Consider the following 18,238-nt stretch of genomic DNA (forward strand, 5'->3'; position numbering starts at 1 on the left):
ATTTGCTTCCTATCTCTACCCAAGGGCTGTAAAGAGAAGTTAGAGAAAAGAGGGCATCTGTCCCAATGGAGAACAGACTGCAATGTCTAAGCACTCAAAAGACACAGAATAACTTCAACAATGAATATCCACCTTTGCAAAATCCATGTCACACTGGGCAGGAAAAAAGCTACCTACTTGTCTTAAAAAAAAAAAAAAAAAAGCAAAAAAAAAAAAAAGCCCAAACTATGGACTTAAAAAGGAATCAAGAAGGAAATGAGTCATGGCGAAAATTTCAGGGAAATTTCACATGAAAAGGAAACCCATGAGCAATTTCATAAAATTTTCCATGCTCAGTTGCCACCCCCCCGTTTCTTTTTTCTTTCCCAGAAGCTTGATGGAAGAGGACAGGCCTCAAAATATTTGCATTTATCCTGCTATTAGAGGGAGAACAAACCAGAAAATAGACCACAGTATGCTCTGATGCCCTGAAGATTTGTCTGTTGCATCCTTTTATTCATGGAATAAAAAAAAAAAATGTGTTGCGTCAAGAACTGGCATCAACCATTTAAAAACTACGAATCAGATTGCCAAAATATCCAAACACATTAAATAACCATTCCACTTCCAGTTTTCAGACATGCTGTCAGGAAGTGAATGGTTGGTTTCTTTCTTGTCCTACGTCAAATGGGCAGGTGGAAAATTCCCAAGCACGTTCTTCTCATGGCTATGTTCTCAAACAGCTGGAAAGAAAGTGTGTCAAAGTCCTAATAAGGCCACTTGGATTTATGTCTTAGTTTCCTCCCTGACATGGAGTGAGCCTTCTGTCTTTGCTCCTGCACTGGAGAAACCAAAAACTTCGAATTGTTGACACACAGAAGAGGGAAAAAATCCCTATAGATGAAGAGAGGTCCTCAATACCCCTACTATCAATTGTCTTTACTTAAGCAAATTATCCTCTTTCCTCTGTAAATACCTTAACTCACCACCTAGTTAAAGAAAGGAAAGCAAGCTGTGTTGCTGTTCCAGGTCAACGTACTTTTTTTATGGAGAGCACAGTAGTTTGGAGAACAGATGGAAACATCAGCTGGAAGCTCTATAGGACACAGATCTTCCCAGCTACTCAAAAGACTGAAGCACAGTGCTCTGCTCAATACATTTGCCAGTTCACATGCTCACAGCCTTTGCAGCTTCTAAACAGCACTCAGATTCAATCTGGATGCTGAACAGCACTCAAGCAAAGGCTTTCTCAAGAAACATTTACCACAAATAGAGTCTTCAGGGTAAATTGTTCGAACGAATTCAGAACAAGAAAAATTGCGTCCTCATGCAAAACATTTGTTTCCAGGAGACTCACAAAGGGATTCTGCTACTGAAATTACATCGTGTTTGTCTCTAGAACAAGTATGGTTTTCCAGTCATCTTCTAACGAGACATTGCCTGGCCTCGATGAATCAAATTTTCTAGCTTTTGCACTCTCCAAAATAAAAACCACAGAAACTTTATTAGCAATCAAAACAGAAGGAGAAGCACAGGAACTAACAAGCTCTTTTCTTATACAGATGTGGTCCTCAGATTCCAGACTATGTTTCAGTTTGGGTAGCTGTTCCCTCTGGTTTGGGAATTCCAGTCTGACAGTCACTGACCTGGAAATACTTCACAGATACTTGCCCCTTGGAGAATGGTCACAATTCGGAATCTTGAAAAACATTTTGGGGAGGTGACAAGTCCCACCATGACTCACACGGGTAGAAATGGTTTCAAAGAATGAATTATTAGCTCTTTGAATGTGTCATGGCACAGTTCATACATAGTCATTACATTATACAGATCAATCGCATAGAGCTGACAGATCAAAAGGCAGCAATCTCGCAGAGTTTGAATGCATGAACGCAGGCAGCAGAGCTTCCTCTAGTAAAAGCACTGATAAAGAAATTGTTATTTCCTATCACACGTATGAACATGACTAAGTTCAATGACTTGTTGACATAGAACACCTTTGGGGGAAAAAAAAAAAAAATCTTCTAAGTCTCACAATAGTGAATTCATTGCAACCCCAAGGATTTCAACTAAAGTAAGAGTGACCTGTAGAAAACAGCAGCACACGTGACTCAAGACAGATGAGCTGCAGGCAGCCACTAGCATTCCATAAGTCAAAGGAATGGCCTTGTGAACTCAGTTAATGGTTGCCACACACATCTGGTATAAAAGAAACCCAAACAGCTGTTCTGTAGCTGCAGATAACATCCTGATTATTGCTCTAAAAAAACTGCTTCCTTCTCCTCTTGCTGTCATTCGGTCTTGGTTTCTGATCCTGTTTCTCAGCAGTGTTCTTTGGCCCTTCAGATCTATTAATTCATTCTGCCAGCACAGCCTTGGTTTCTAACCCCACCTCAGGTCTGCTGAACACTGATTCCTGGATCTCGCCACTTACCAAAGCCCCTCAACCCTACTTAGTACTTCTGACCGTGTCACTGAAGCCGACGGAGGAACAAACAGGCACGGATCAGAGAACCTCTAGCCTAAGATCACTGTCTGGAGTTTGTACTCCCTGGTTCCCCAGCTCTTTGTAACAGTATTTCACTCCAGTCCATCTTATATTACAGAATCTATCCACTTATGCCCCAATTAAGATTCCTCACTAACAAGTAAAAGAGCGGCAATTAGTATCAGCCCAATTGATACTCTAGAAACAAGAATAACAGCCAAGCATCATCAAGGAGCCAGCAGTTGCCCTAGAATTTCTTGCATTCTTAACAGATGAGGAATAAAACTGTAACAGTCACATAAAAAGTATATGCTTTACAGTACGTGTTCTCTAGCATTTTTGTTATGGCATCTACTCTGAATTAGATCAGAGGCTGAAAAAGAGGTTGGTTTATTTTGTGGATTCTTCGGGAAATTTTGTTATTATTCTGGGACAGGGAAGGAAAGGAACATTTACAAAAAACCTGGCAAGAAGTGGCAACACCCACTTTTCCTTTGTTATTTTGGCCCCCATTGCTGATATTTTTGGATTTTCATTCTGGAAAAAGGAGAAAGATGAGGAATTGTCTGAAGGAGTGTTTGCTGGGCTGCTTGCCCTCAGAAAATTGGAAAATTGCCCAGACTGAAGAAAGAAAGGATTCTATAAACTCAGATCTGACTTGTGTTTAACATAACGACATTTATGCAGAATGAATATTTACAGTGTCTTGACCTAAGAGACTTTGTTATCTTGTATGGTGTTGAAAAAAGAAATGACCAGTGGAAAAAACTCAGGAATTGCCAAACTGAATCAGCAGTAGTCCACCCACTCATCCTGTCTGACAGCGTCTTGAACGACGTACTTCATAAGAAGGTGCAGGAAGAAAGCCTGCACTAGGCAGTGATGGCAAGTTTATTCTCAGCCTCTGTTAACATTTATCTTAAGCCATAAAATACATGGGCTTACATCCTTCTCAATGTTACTCATTCATTAGCAGGCTGATCTTGTCTTCTATATAAACAGACCTAAACCCTTTGTTCTATCAGCAATCTTTGAAGCCTTTTTCGCTGTTGCTGAGTATTCAAATCTATAAAGGAAAAGGACTGACAGCAACCAGACAACTTGTCCATTTGAGAAAAAAAAGTTCAGATCCCACCCTCAGTCTCACTCAACTATATCACAACAGGTCATCATTTGGACATGAGGTGATTAAAAGCCTGTAACCTTCTTAATGTCAAACAACCAGTAATTCTCATCACCACAATCTACCCTCTCCTGGAATCTTTAAAATAAAAGTTAAAAGTCTAAGCTCTGTATCTTGTTCTAAGGAAAAGTTTCATTTTGTGGAACATCTTACTAGAAAGCATTGTTAGCTGTGAACAGCAACTCAGATTGTGTAAAACAACTTAAAGGCTTCGGGGAACACAATATTGAAGAGGAAGAAAGTAGTAATGAGAAAAATAGCTCTTATGTCTGGAGTTTGTTCAGACAGTCATTACACAGCAAGGGACCCTCTTGAGAAGCTGTCTCCCAAGCCAGTAAGATCTCGTTGAGCTAGCCAGATGTCCAGGGTGCCAACTACTAAGATGTAATTAGCCTTTAACTGTTGGAGGAAGTTTCCATTCTGCTGCAGCAACAGCAGGATAGGAACTGGGAACGGAAGGACACAGCCATATTAACAGCCACTGCTGGTGTGACCTTCAAAGAATAGCTGGGAGCCACCAGCTTGGACAGTAGAACCAGTATGAAGAGTCATGTAAAAACATCAAGTCTGCAGTGACTCCTCGTAAAAAAATTATCTGTAACCTTACACAGCCTATGTTGCTAACTAACACCACAGGGGGTGCGAAGAAGAGGAAACAAAGATGCCAGCTGCATAAGTCCAGTCTAACAAAACAAAAATACATATTCCTGTTGCAAGCATTATTTATAGTACAATTTATTCATCATCACCCCAGACTATGAAATGTCTGAGCAGCTTCCAGAGCACAGAGGGGTTTTTTTTCTGCTCTAAAATATGAAGAGTATAAGAAGCACAACTGAAAATCATTATTTTATACAATAACAATGCAATACTATGATTCGCCTGCATAAAGTCTGTCATTAGCTTTAAATAGAAAATGCAGCTAATAATTTCAAAACTAAAAATAGAAAGATATGCCATGTGATCCTATGTGATTTACTCCTGATTTGAATATATTATGCTGTCTTTCAAATGTTTTTGTAGGTGCTTATCAGCTCTGCTATTTTTGATTTTTTTCCCTCATTTGCTTTATTTTTCTTTTGCTTACAAAAATAACATCTAATTACAGAATTGCATTTCTCAAATTTTGTATAAAAAAGGAATACACCACGACACTACTACAATAATAATGCTGATATGAAACGTAGATGCTGAAAATCAAATGGCAGAGAAGATGACAAAGAAATATGTGGGAGCAAATATACAAAAAACCTCTTTATAACGAAAGGAAATAGTACTAAAAGTCTTCTAAAAATGTCAGCTAGAGGAAATCAATAAAGGTCAAGACACTTTGAAAAGAAGTTAATCAAAGATTTTCTGTATTTACAGTCTTTTGTTCCATAATTCAGTACAACATACTCTAGGTTATTTTAAAGCTAAGAAGTGACCTTTATGGCCAACATTCACTGTTCACTATGCCGGAAGTCCCAAGTTTTGCTTGAAGAAGCCAGCCAAATCTCGTTTGAATCTATACAGCTACATCTACAGTGATGTTGGGCTCCAAAACAACTACTTAGGTGATAGAACTCCACCAAGCTGATTACTTTTCATTGTTCTTGCATGAACCAAAATAAACAACAGGTGGGGAATGACCCCAGAACTCACTTCAGATATTTTAAACAGCCTTTAATGTTACCATTCCCACCACTAGCAAATCAAAATAGGTGGGGCAAATATTTTTGTGCCAATAAAAATGTTTCATTTAACAACAAAGTGTGTATTAAGAACGCCAATTACTATGTACAGGCACGTTTTGAAGTCACTGAATTTAGAGCCACTCCAAACTTGCGAAAATTAGTAAGTATTTCAAAATGCAAGCATTTTCACTACAAAAATGACAAAGTTTTCCATCACCTAAAGGAATGTCATTTTTAAATTTTCTTTAAATTACCACTCTCAAAATGAAAGCAAAATCAAGAATGAGAAATTGGTTTTGATACTATGCATGCTCTTGAAACTTTGTAATTTTTTTTGTGGCTTAACCACATTTTCCTTTGTTTGAAGTGCTTCTTTCCCTTCTTATAGTGAAAGACCACTACAAGAATAGAAACAGACTACAGCAAAAAAGTACACAGCAAGTGCTTCTGCCCTTCCTCCCCCAAAAAGAAAATTATTTTCCTATGGTGGCTTAGTTACAAGATACATTTAAATTGCTCCAACAGCAACTAAAACTACCACTTTAGTTCTCTATTCACATGCTTTAGAAGACTTCAAAGAAGAAAGGAACCTTGTTTCCCAAATAACACCCCTTATTTTGCAGTTTACTTTAAACCAAGTAGTTATCTCCTCTGACGCTGATGAGAGCTTTAAAGGAATAAAGTATCTTCTGTTTTATGGAGAATCATCTTTCCCTGTGAATCACCTATGGGTGATCTCAAACCAATAAAGACCGTATGACATTTGCACATCAAAATCCCACAGAATGGCTGCAGTTGGAAGGGGTCTCTGGAGGTCATCTGGTCCAACGCTCCTACTCAAGCAGGACCACTTACAGCCAGCTCTCCAGGACTGAGTCTAGTCAGCTCATGAATATCACTGAAGGAGATTCCATAACCTCCTTGGGCAATCTGTGCCAGTGCTCACTGACCCTCCCAGTAAAAAAAGTGGTTTCCAATGTGTTTTCAGTTTATGCCCATGGTCTCTGGTCCTGTCCCTGGGCACCACCGAGCAGAGCCCGGACTCGTTCTCTTCGCGCCCTCCCCTCAGGTATTTACAGACACCGATCAGATCCCGCTCCCCGAGCCTCCTCTTCTCCAGGCTGAACAGTCCCAGCTCTCTCAGCCTTTCTTCACGTGTCAGATGCTCCAGTCCCTTCATTGCCCTCTCGGCCCTTCACTCAACTCTCTCCGGTATCTCTAGAATGTGTTTGTGCAGGGTCTCTACACTAAAAATTTACAGAAACATCTAGACCAGGGATGTCGAACTCATTTCCACCGGGGGCCACATCAGCCTCGTGGTTGCCTTCAAAGGGCCAAAGGTAGGAGTAGTTATATTTATACAGTCCTAAAATTACATTTGGCCCTTTGAAGGCAACCGCGAGGCTGATGTGGCCCCCGGTGGAAATGAGTTCGACACCCCTGGTCTAGAGTGTCCCTATTAGATGGGAGGTGAAGTCCCCAAGTGTCCCTTTAGCTGCTGCCCAGGGTTTCCACAACAAGGAGAAAGAGAGCTTATGGCTCTCCAAATTCAGCATGAAGGGTTTCCATCTTTAACCACTTTAGTATAACAATTCCTTTGGTCCTGGGTCCTCACTCAAACCAGAAAAATTAAGGTCAAATTTTAGGAAACTCTGAATTAGGCAAACGCTTCTGAAAAGACCTCCCTATTAGCTGCAAAATTAAGAGACTATAAAGTCACTTAAAAATTCATCAGTTGTCAGCTCCGTTTCAAATATTTTAAACTTCAGGAAGCAAACAATTAAGCTTATAATGTTGTTTTGCAATATTGCAAGGCTGCGAGGAACAACTAACAAGAGATTAAAAGACAAAACACGAAGATCAAGAAAATAAAGACATTTTAATTCTAATCATTGCCAAAAATGAGGAAAACAGGTGAGCCATTTCCAATTTTAAAGCTTTTTATAACTTGTATAAAGTCTCAGTAGTTCTTTGTCACAGTATGTCCTAAAATAGTTCAAATTACTTTAGGAAAAAGTAAATATATTCCAAAACAAAAAAGTTCACTGATCTTCCAACATTTTTCTATCCACATTTTGGTAAGAGGACCCAATACCAAACATCTAGGTAAACTAGAAGACATGAGCCACAACTGAAAGATCCTTTTCACTTATATACATATATAAAGCCATTATTTTTTCATAGTGCTTTCCAAAGCAATTTACAGTAATCTGCAGTATGCAAAAAGGATATAATAGACAAAGAGAGTGAGAAATTATTTGATAAGCATTTCTTAAGACTTCAGAATTTTTAATAACTAACACTGTGGCAAAGAAGAACGAGATTAATGGTGACAGTGCAAGAAACAAAGTAAAGCCATTCTAGTTAACTCAGCACAAATGCACTGGCATTGCTTCAGGCTTCAGTCTGGCAGCTGCTACAGACACATCTTATCTTCAAACCATGCAGCACAAAGACACCCAGACCAATCACTTTCTACATCTCAAAGTGTTGATAAACTAGAAACTTTGAAGGGGTTTGGAAATGGAAAAGCATCAAGACAAGCGTAACGAACAGAACAAAGAAAAACTTGCAAAACCAGCTTTGCACAAGATTGCTCTTACAGGATTCTCTATCCAAGAAATACAATTAAGGTGTATAGATAAATAGCTCATGACTTATACTGATTTTAAGTATTTTACTGGAAATAAGAAATTTAGAGTAATCTAAAACATATAACAGCATAATCGTAAGCCTTTTTTATTGGTAACAAATTCCAAGTTTCAAATCGGGTTTGACTGCATTAGTTATTAAGGAAAAATGTAATCATTTCCTGATACTTCACCGAAATTCTTAGACCAAACTACAACAAAAATAAATAGCAATCCCTTTTAGAAGGGATATCAGAAAAGGATCCTCTTCCGGTTGTTCAGGAATGGTAGGGATTTAAAATATTTCAAAATGGCTGGCTGCAGTTCAACACAACACGGCTAATGGGACTCATCTATCAATTTTCCCGTAACACTTAATGTATTCAAATAATTTCTCTTTATAACTTTCTATCTCTAGCTTCTCTGTTGTCAGATAAAGATATCAAGCATGTAGATGGAATATTACATTAAGATATATCATAACTGACCCTTTTAAACTGAAAGTAGATTTTTCTATACATTAAGAACCAGCTCAATTCAGCTGCACGATGGCCTATTAAAGAAGATCTACAACCTGCAATTTTGGTAAAGTTGTTATAAATTTTCATAATATAATTTAGTCACTTTCTGTTATGCAGGACAGGTAACAGCAATATACTTTATAGTGATAAAATAAGAACTTTGGGGGAAAAATATGTTAAAATTGCATAGAGGAGTATTATTTCTCACTGGCAGGGAATTCTCAACATTAATTGTATTTGCCATCAGGTATATCCATAAAGATGATTACTGTGTCCTCAATCAACAGCTGAAGAAAAGATTTAACTGACGGTGCGATAAGGTAAACTAGGATGAAACTAAGCTTCACACCTCATTCAAAATGCATCTCTCCAAGTTACCCACCTGTAAAGACATCTACCAGTTCATCAAATAAGCTTTGTGTCATTTTAAATATCACGCAAGACTAAGATATATTTAGATCCAATAACTCTATAAGAACATTTTTAGGCTTAACTTCACTGTGAAAGCCTACTAAGATTGAGCAAACCTGTCTACCACCAATTAGACAGTAAAAGTCAGTCAATGCACAATGGTTCAGTATTAATTTCTCAGAAGAAAGGCGTGATGACCGACATCCTTCATCTCGATTGCAGAATCATCAGACTGAAAGTGAAAAAAGTGGTCCTAGATGGCCAATTCAATTTTCACAAGAGTTACAATAAAGAATATTTCAACTTGTGAATTAACAAATTAGATGCTATTTTCCTCTTACTTCTCCTTGGAACAATAACCATATGCGTGATCATGCATACGTAAATACACAAAGAACTATTTCATTCTGGACAAAAGCTAGATTTGAGTGAGAGGCATACGGTAGGATCTGTATAATTCACTCAAACTGTAGAATCATTCACGATTGTTAACTGCTTTGTAGAAATACCTTGGAATACTGACAGTTTTTTTTTTTTAGCCCTGACATGATTAGTGGCCTTGATACTATATTCAGGAACCCATTCTAGTTACTTCTCTTTGGAGTCTATCATTTTGCATACAATAAAACAGATTGCCAGTAAAGCACAGTCTCAGGCTACAGATGAAGTAATTCTGTGGAAGTCTGACATACAATAAATAGCTAGTTTCAGCCTGAAAAGCATTTAGGCCACATACAGCACCACCAGAATTTACACGAGGGAGAACATCACCTTTAGTAAGGGGTCATCCTCAGCATAATTACAGTTTGCTACATTCATAGCTAAAAGATCAAGAGAATTCAGCACCACCCAGCACACTGGTAGGGAATTGTTACCTTCATATTACACTCAAAAAACATTTGGGATACTGAAGCTGCACAATCAAACATACAGAAATTATAACACATTAGAATTGAGACTGTTCCTTCCTTCCCGGCTGTATTTTTTGTTTGTTTTTGTTTGGTTGGTTTGGGGTTTTTTGTTTCTTTGTTTTTGGTTTGGGTCTTGTTTGTTTGCTTCTTTGTTTGGTTTGGGTTTGGTTGGCTTTTTGTTTGGTTTGGGGGGTGTGTTAGTTTTTGGGTTGGTTTGGTTTGGTTTTTTTCTCTGTTTTTTGTCCTTCAAACAGGAACCCTGCCTCACCCGTTGCACATGCTTTGACATCCAGGGTTAACAGCGAGAAAGTACTTTGCATTTCTTTTTCTCCTTCTATACTACAGTGCTAAAATTAGCCTAAGCCATTGAAATCCTAGGACAAAAACAACATTTTAAAAAAATTTCTTTTTCCTCCATATTATGCTCATTATACTACTATCTGAAAGTGTTATAAGTCAGTAATTTATTTTCATGACAGATCTTTTTTATATTTTTATTACTCAAGGTCCACATCACAAAGTATATGAATCGTGTCTGTGTAATCTGGAATGTTTCCAGATTAATTTTTTAGAATATTTGTCAATGTGCAGTACATCACAAGCACAATTCACAACTTCTATTAGCTTCAGGTACAGCTGTGTAAGCCTTGCATTCTCTATTTTACAGGTGTCCAGCTTCAAACCTGACTATTCAATGCAAGGATCACAATTATTGTTAATAACAACGTTGCATGTCTTGCTTATCAAGTAAAAAGCAAAACCCAGTTCTTCAGAGTGGCATTTAACTAAATAAACCTTCAGATTATCATCTTCAATCCTCTATTCAGTTCAGTACACATCAAGCATGTGCAACAAGTAACATGGGTTCTACAGACCGCATTCCTTAAATCTTCAAGGCATTCCTAAAACACAAGCCATCCAGAACAGTAAGTTTTTTAAGGGCAAAAATATTATGAGTTACAGACTGTCAATTCAAATGTGGAGATGTCAGGGACATGAAAAAATTTAGGCTATATATCATTTGGTACTTAGGTTTCTGTTGGTATTTTAACAAAGACTAAAATCGTGAGACTAGTGTGAAGAGAATTTTAGGGAACAACAGCTGCTCATCTCTAACAGCAATCATGTAACTTGAGAAATGCAATTTTCATATTTTCAAGGAACAAAAGAAAACACACTGACCTTCATGAATTTCCAGAAAATAATTAAAACTAAAAGGTAGGATATCTTAAACAGACTAAGACCTAACATTCCCATATACAATATTAAAGCATTTCTAAAACCAAAACCTCAACATTTAAGTAGGTCACATAACCATAACATGTAAGTATGACCTTCAACCTCTTTACATTAAAAAAAAAAATAGAGCATTATGTAGAAAGGTAACAAAGGTAACAGACATAACTGTTTCTGTATTTGCTACATTTCAGGGTGTATCTGATAGCATCAACACATTAATAGGAAAAAGAGCAAAGTTGTAATGAAATCAAAAGCTTATGTTTCAAACCATTACAGTAAATCTGCATATTCAGTGTACAACTCCTTAAAGCCAGAAGGCTGGACTGGATTAAAGAAAGAGTAAATCCTATCATATTTAATGTTTCACATGCCTGATCCAAGTTCCTTTTTATGTACACTTCACTGTTTTCCTCAACAGAGCAAAATAATGCCTCCTAGTGCTATTAACTACTCATAAAATAATAGATTTCCAAATAAAAATGTGAATATGAAAATCCTAAAATGTAACCTGTTTTCTTTTTGATATAAATTCTGTCCATCAGGAAGAATCAATGAAAGCAAGCTTATAGGATTTGAAGGTAATAAGGTATAATGACTCCAAGTCTTTTTTTCCCCTACTATTTGCATTGTAGCCAGAAAATTTCTTTATCATACATTAAGAACAACTTACCTAAGTTAACTTCCTTCTGAAAAAATAAATTGGTGGCTTTTGATAGTGGCTGCATTTAGAAGAGGCTTACATAGAACTTTCCTAACCTTCTTCTAGAGTAAAAATAGTTAAAATGTTTTAATTAATTCACTTTTCCTTGACAAATATTTCCTTTACGATGTTTTTAATATAACTCAACATTGGCTGCATCCTTCTTGACAGCTGGTATTTCCTTAACAGAGAATGTCTCAAATGGTTTATGTATAACATTCTTTCTAAAATTTATTTCCCTTCTTTGTAAGAAGTCAATACACCATGAAAAAAAAGCAGGAATGTTTCATGCCATGTGGGATATAACAGTTCTAGAGTTTTGTTTTAAATCAGTCCAATAATGTTTTTGTAGAAATATTATTAACGTGGCTGAATCTTAACATTTGGAAAAAGGAAAAATACTTGCCCACAACTTCGCTTCTTCCCAGACCTCATTCCACCATGACCTTCACTTCCATGTTCTAGCTCTTCAGTACACGCCTGGTGGAAATCTGACAGCTCTTATAGGGTTCAGCGGAGGGGAGAGATGTTAAGAAGAAAACAATCAGCTAATTAAGAAACAAGATACTGATGATACAAGCTATACTGAATAGCTCCCCGACCAGAAATGAAGGTTCTTGTTAACTTCACTCCAAACATTAAAATCATTCAAGACATTGAAATGGGCAGAAAAGAATACCGTAACCTTTCTCAAGTAAAGGACAGACACACAGATGTCACAAAAAATATGCAATTGCTAAGGGTGGGCCACTCCCCCACACTAACACCACATCCCAAGACCTTAAGCGCTGGGAGACTTGCACCAGTTGCAAGCAGAAGAAATAAGGTCCCACACAGAAAAATCCTGGGAATTGGTATCTTTACAGGATAACGAGGACAAACTAAGGCATTGTCTCTGAAGTCGCTAATATATAATCCCTGTAAAGATTGTAAACATTTAGCTAAATGGCTGGAGAGCTACAACAGTAACAGCAGTTTTCAAGTGAAGAAGAAGCACCTGTTGATAATTTCTCTTTCCTCTTGTCATGCTATAAACACTCATTAAAATATTACTCTTCTGCCAGATCAGATCATTTTCAGTATTGCTGAAAACCTGCATTCTAAAATATTCTGCAGCCTGTGGAACTCTAAAATATTTTGCAACTACTATTTTCCATTTTGGGGGGAGTATCTCCTAGCAAACACATCATTTTGTGATACTTCTAGTAAACATTATCATCTGTACATATATAATACTTTGCACTGAAATCCAAAGCTAGCAGACAGTTTCCTTAAGTTTTAAGGTTTGCTTATTTTATACTTACAAATAATGACATTTCTGAACTTCAGCAAAAGCCTGTCCTAAATATGCCTTTTTCAGCTAATTCTGTATTTCAAGATGCAGTGAGAGATGACAGAGACAGGAAATGTAATCTTTCTTCCTAACATGCAAACTCATGTCAGCATTCTACTCACAATGATACCTTCTGTTCTGAAAGCAAGCTTAATTTTGCATGCCCAGTGTTCATGATAACAAATCTATGCACAATATACGCACTGCTAGTTTGCTTAGCAGATTTTTATGGATGCCTCACATAAAGCCAAAAAAGAAAAGCCAGCCTCTATTTGCCACTGTCTACATATAAAAGAAACAAGACTCTAAACACAACTGGGCCTGCAGGCAACACGGGAATAATTTAAAGCTTCCCTTAAAAAAGGGAAGGGAGTATTTGCAATAGCCACTTCAGGGGAATAGTGCTGCTGCGGAAGGGTGACGGTCTGCTAAGCTGCAAAGGCACAGAGAGCAGGCAGACCATAAGAAAAACATTACTAACATGTGACTGACACAATCAAAGCTTACTAAATCCTCTTAACTTTTCATAACATTCTTTTATTAATTTGAAATAACTGCTCTTAGCGTATTTTCAAAGTTATTCTACTGCACAAGGGCACTGTATATCACATCATATTGTTCTTCAATACACTAGCCTGCTGCAATTACTTTAACAGAAAAACTATAATTTTAGCTTCTTTCCCTTTAGACAGAAGATAATACATATTCCTGTGTTATTAACAATCATTTTAGCAATATCCCTATTGTGACCACTCAAGCCACATTTGCTTCTGCTTATATTTAATTTCCATACTGCCATAACTACAGAACCTTTGTCTCAATTTTACAGATCAGTCATCTCTCAAGGTCCTTCAATGACCTACTGTAATCAGAACACCCAAAAAATATAGCTGTTTAGCCCTTAACATCTTTGCAAGCATTTGTCATTCAAAAACCATTAAGGCGGCAGAAAAGACAAACACGTAGCTCTTTTACTGACTGTCAAGATCTAAATGAGATGTGTTGTTCAGTTAAAGCATTGTCTTAAAGTGTGGTTTGTTGTTTTTTTTTTTTTTTATTGCTTAGTGGAGCTGACACCATTCAGCATCTAACCCTGTATCCAAGAGGTGCAAAACTAAACACGTTTCAACACCTAGGAAAGAGACCAAGATTCTTTCTTCAGAGTAGTACTGAGATACAATAAGTACAATGTCTACATTCATTACAACCTAAGTAAAAAAAAAAAAAAAAAAAAAAAAAAACAAAAAAACAAAAACAAACCTAAGTAAATTTTGGAAAGTGGGATCTAAAGATACAAACATTTACGACAAAATAATGACGTATCCATTTTGTAATGAATAGTAAACCCATGCAAGCACTGGAAATAATGGACAACTGTCAGGATTTTATGTAAAACTTGGTATTCAAGTCAAAATTTAAACCTGACGATCCTAATAAAAGAACACAATTCTCTGATCAAAGCCCTAAGTTTGGGAGAGACATACCTTTTGTCACTTTTAGTGGTTAGAAATAGATGAGTCTGCAAAACACTTGCTGTAAATCAGACTGACACACAAGTATTTTTGAAGGAAACTCTAGTGCAAAATCTATGCACCTTGTGGAGAGAGCACAAAGCACAGTGAGACTGATCCTTGTCTAAAACGGTCTACACCCAAAGTTCAAAAAGATCAAGCATACCCAGAACATTACATTTCATGTTCCTAAACAGTCTGTCATTATTTAAGAGAGATTAAACCAAACTCAGCAGCCTCTTTCCAAATGTGGAATGCATGCCATTCCTGAGAACATTAATTGTTTCCACTATCTGATGATGAATTACACATAATTAGTTCACTGGCAGTGCATCTTTTTCACCTGTCCTAAGGACAAATCTAGTGACCCAGGTCAGAGATCTCAAAAGAAATTGCTAAAACTGTTTTCTTTTTAAGGGAATTCACTAGTGCAGTTGAAAGATTCAGTGGTGTTTCCACACTGAAGACAGAAGAGGGAAGACCAGAAGAACATGCTGTCTATGCAGGAGGCTGAAAGGAAACTTTACCTTACTACATGCTACAGATCAGCTCAATAACCTTCACATGAGTATGTTACCTCACACTTTCTGAAATATGGCACTCAAGAGAAAGAGGTTTTCTACAGGTGAAGAGTTTTAAAAAAATTAAAAGAAAAAAAAAGGACTGACTCCCAACAGAGACTTAACAGGTAAGCATTTCTATTTGTTCTGGACTTGAGAAATCTTTTGTAGGATGTTGTGATGACTGAAGCGCATGGTCCCCAGGTCCAGCCGATACATAACCTAAAACATTTACACAGCAGAACTAGGAACAAGCTCCAAGTTCTAACCATAACAGGAGTCTGGAAGGCAGTTTGGTTCCCTTTGAAAAGTTAACTTTCATAGATCATCATGTGGTCACCACGGTCTCCTGGCTTTACCTTACTAGAAGAGTTAAAAGTTGTTTTTCAATGAGCACAACATATGTAACTCCTATTCAGTAAGCTGAATGCTTGAGGAATACCCGCTGTCCCACATGAGTTCTGGGTAAGAGTTGGTCCTGTTTATGAGAAAAATCATTGAGTGAAATTAAAAAGTTGTTGTTCCATTTCAGTTTCTTGAAAGTAATAGCACAAGCTGCAGCAATAAAAGGCAAGCTTTACCAGTCATTGATAAGTTTAGTATTGCTACAGTATTACCAGCTCTTTCAAAAACAACATCCTTTACATTGTAGCAGATCATAAAAAAGCCACAGTAACAAATATGATTTTGAAAACAAATGGAATTGATCAGCTGAACAGACATATGATTGATGTAAGACCAAGTATTAAAAACTAGAAGGCTGTAGTCCTTCTAGCATCTGAATAATGAAATAAAGCATCCAAAAAACTAAGTCAGATTTCCCACAGTTCCATGTCCAAACTAGGACAGTATTTCTTTTCTACATGGTTTTCACCAAAGAAACAGTGCATCCAAGCTAACCAGCACATCTCAGGTAAAAACACTGCATTCCATATAATGGAAATCCACAGGACTCATCTCCCTCTTATGACATTTGTCCTCACCTTTTTCTGTGAAAGCATCCCATTCTGCCTGTGAGCAGTAGAAATGGCCTGTCTGAAGAGAGGTCTGCTGACAGATTGACTCCCTTGCTCTCTGAACACGTTGCCAACTGGAAAACTTTCTGGGTACAGCAAAGACCTTTTTTCCTTCATTTGGTTAAAACCAGAGATGTAAAATTCGTAACAGATTTTTTTTGTTTGGTTGGTTGTTGAGGGGCGAGAATTGTTTTGGTTTTTATTTGTTTGTTTTGGGTTTTGATGCTGTTTTGGTTTTGTTTGTTTGTTTCGATTTTTTAAAAAAATATTTCTCTAGAAATTGAAACTACCAAATGTTTAGTGGTAATTCAGGGAGTTACAATAGCCACCTGACAGATCCAACTCAGACTCGTTCCCACTTCTATTTCAGAATTCATATGGTGTTGAACATCCTCTACACAAAGCTTAGCATTTGCTATCCATCTGTTTACAACTTCAACTTACCAACTGAAAATAGTAACTATAACCTGCCTAAAGAAGTACAAGATGACCAATGAAAACTACAATAATCTCCAAATCGACACTTGCGTGGAAGTCTGGAAGAACAGCAAGCATTTTACTTCGTTTTGATGTTGTAACTTAGCTGCTTGATGAGTGGAATTTACAGTTTCTTTCTGCACAGATACCTTTCAAATTTCAGAAGCATAGCATGAAGTGCTTTCAGTGGTATTTATTACAAAGAGAATACTAGTATCAGGTCATATTTGAGCCAGTCTATAAATGTTTTTTGCAAATAAATTGTAAAAACACTTCAAAAGCATTAATCAGATTAAAACCCTTCATTTCTGCATACATTTTTCTACACAAGTTCAATCACATTAGAGAACATATTTTTTAAAATATGGCTTCAGCTAATTTTAAACATGGTTGGAAAAGTTTGGCCTACACTGATTAAAATCTATATTTAAATGAAAGGAAAATTTAACCACAGAAACTGTGCTCATTTTAGAAAAACAAGCATATCACTGCCAAAGTGCTGTCTTAAGTTTAGATTGCTGTCTGACTAAAACATTATAATTACGAGAAACTAAAATGGATTCCTAAATGTTTCAAGATGAAACAGCCATTGGGTAATTTGCAAGATATGCAATTATCTTCTGAATTCGAACACACAATGCTAATCCTTGACCTGAACAAATGCAGGCTGTAGATCATCGCATGTGTGGAAATTGGGGAAAATCAATGTTAAAAAAAAAACACAAACAAAAAACCACAACAAAACACAATGCCAACACCAGATAAGAGTAACCATAACGAAACCCAAGAGCAAAATTACCATGTGATGTGCAATTAATTACTTAGACAAATAATTTTCTTTGAGAAAATAAAAAGGGTTTGGATCTTATCTACAGTTTCTGTTGCTCCAGGAGCTGATTAAGCTGAACAGATGATTCTCAGCATTTTATCACTGTTAAGACTGCATCAATGGCCACATGAGGCATTTCACAGAAGCCCTCATGTGTAGCAAGAGGGTAAAATTTTTACCTTCTAACACCAGAGAGGATCTTCCTAATCGATTTGAAGGGTCATGGAGAATATTTTCTCTTATTCCACAATTAACATTATATTTGGGTGGAATCATTATCATATTGACCATTCAAAACTTAAAACGAAAAAAGAAAAAAAAAAATCACACACTAACCTTAGATGTGTGTGTTTATTTCATGTATAACATAACAAATACCAGTTACTCTGAACAGTCAGTTAAATCTTGATCTGCAACAACTATTACCAGTTTGATGCAACAGACTTCAATAAATCAGAGTAACTCCATTCCTGTTTAAAAATCACAATTGTGTGTACTTGTCAGTACTGGCACTGCCTGCTATTGTCTTTGATTTAGCAAGAGAAATGAACAGCTTGGTTATGTTTTATTTCTTGTTCTCCTGTAAAAGCCTGGGTGTTTGGTTATATTTTGACTTTTCTGACTATAACCAGCCATGTCATTTCAATGATCTGGTGAAGGAGTACAAAACAATCTATCATTCATATATTAAAGCCCCCAGGAACTGAGAGTATGTCTGGGGCACAGTAATTTATAGGAACACTTCCACGATTCAAACACTATTTTTATAAAAGA

The 18,238-nt window shown here is 36.9% G+C and overlaps 1 protein-coding gene across 3 annotated transcripts in view; it reads right to left on the reverse strand.

Annotated features, from left to right (window-relative positions):
• Positions 1 to 18,238, reverse strand: part of LCLAT1 (lysocardiolipin acyltransferase 1) — a 124,242-nt gene that overhangs the window by 102,223 nt on the left and 3,781 nt on the right. For 2 of the 3 annotated variants that reach the window (XM_065632611.1, XM_065632612.1), the window contains one exon: positions 12,145 to 12,238. The exons of the other annotated variant lie outside the window; for it this stretch is intronic. In XM_065632611.1, coding sequence (XP_065488683.1) covers positions 12,145 to 12,173 — 29 coding nt within the window. In that variant the 5' untranslated portion in view covers positions 12,174 to 12,238. The remainder of the gene's footprint in view (positions 1 to 12,144; positions 12,239 to 18,238) is intronic. 3 annotated transcript variants of the gene reach the window in all.

Source organism: Caloenas nicobarica, chromosome 3 (genome assembly GCF_036013445.1).
Source record: "Caloenas nicobarica isolate bCalNic1 chromosome 3, bCalNic1.hap1, whole genome shotgun sequence".
Classification (NCBI taxonomy): domain Eukaryota; kingdom Metazoa; phylum Chordata; class Aves; order Columbiformes; family Columbidae; genus Caloenas; species Caloenas nicobarica.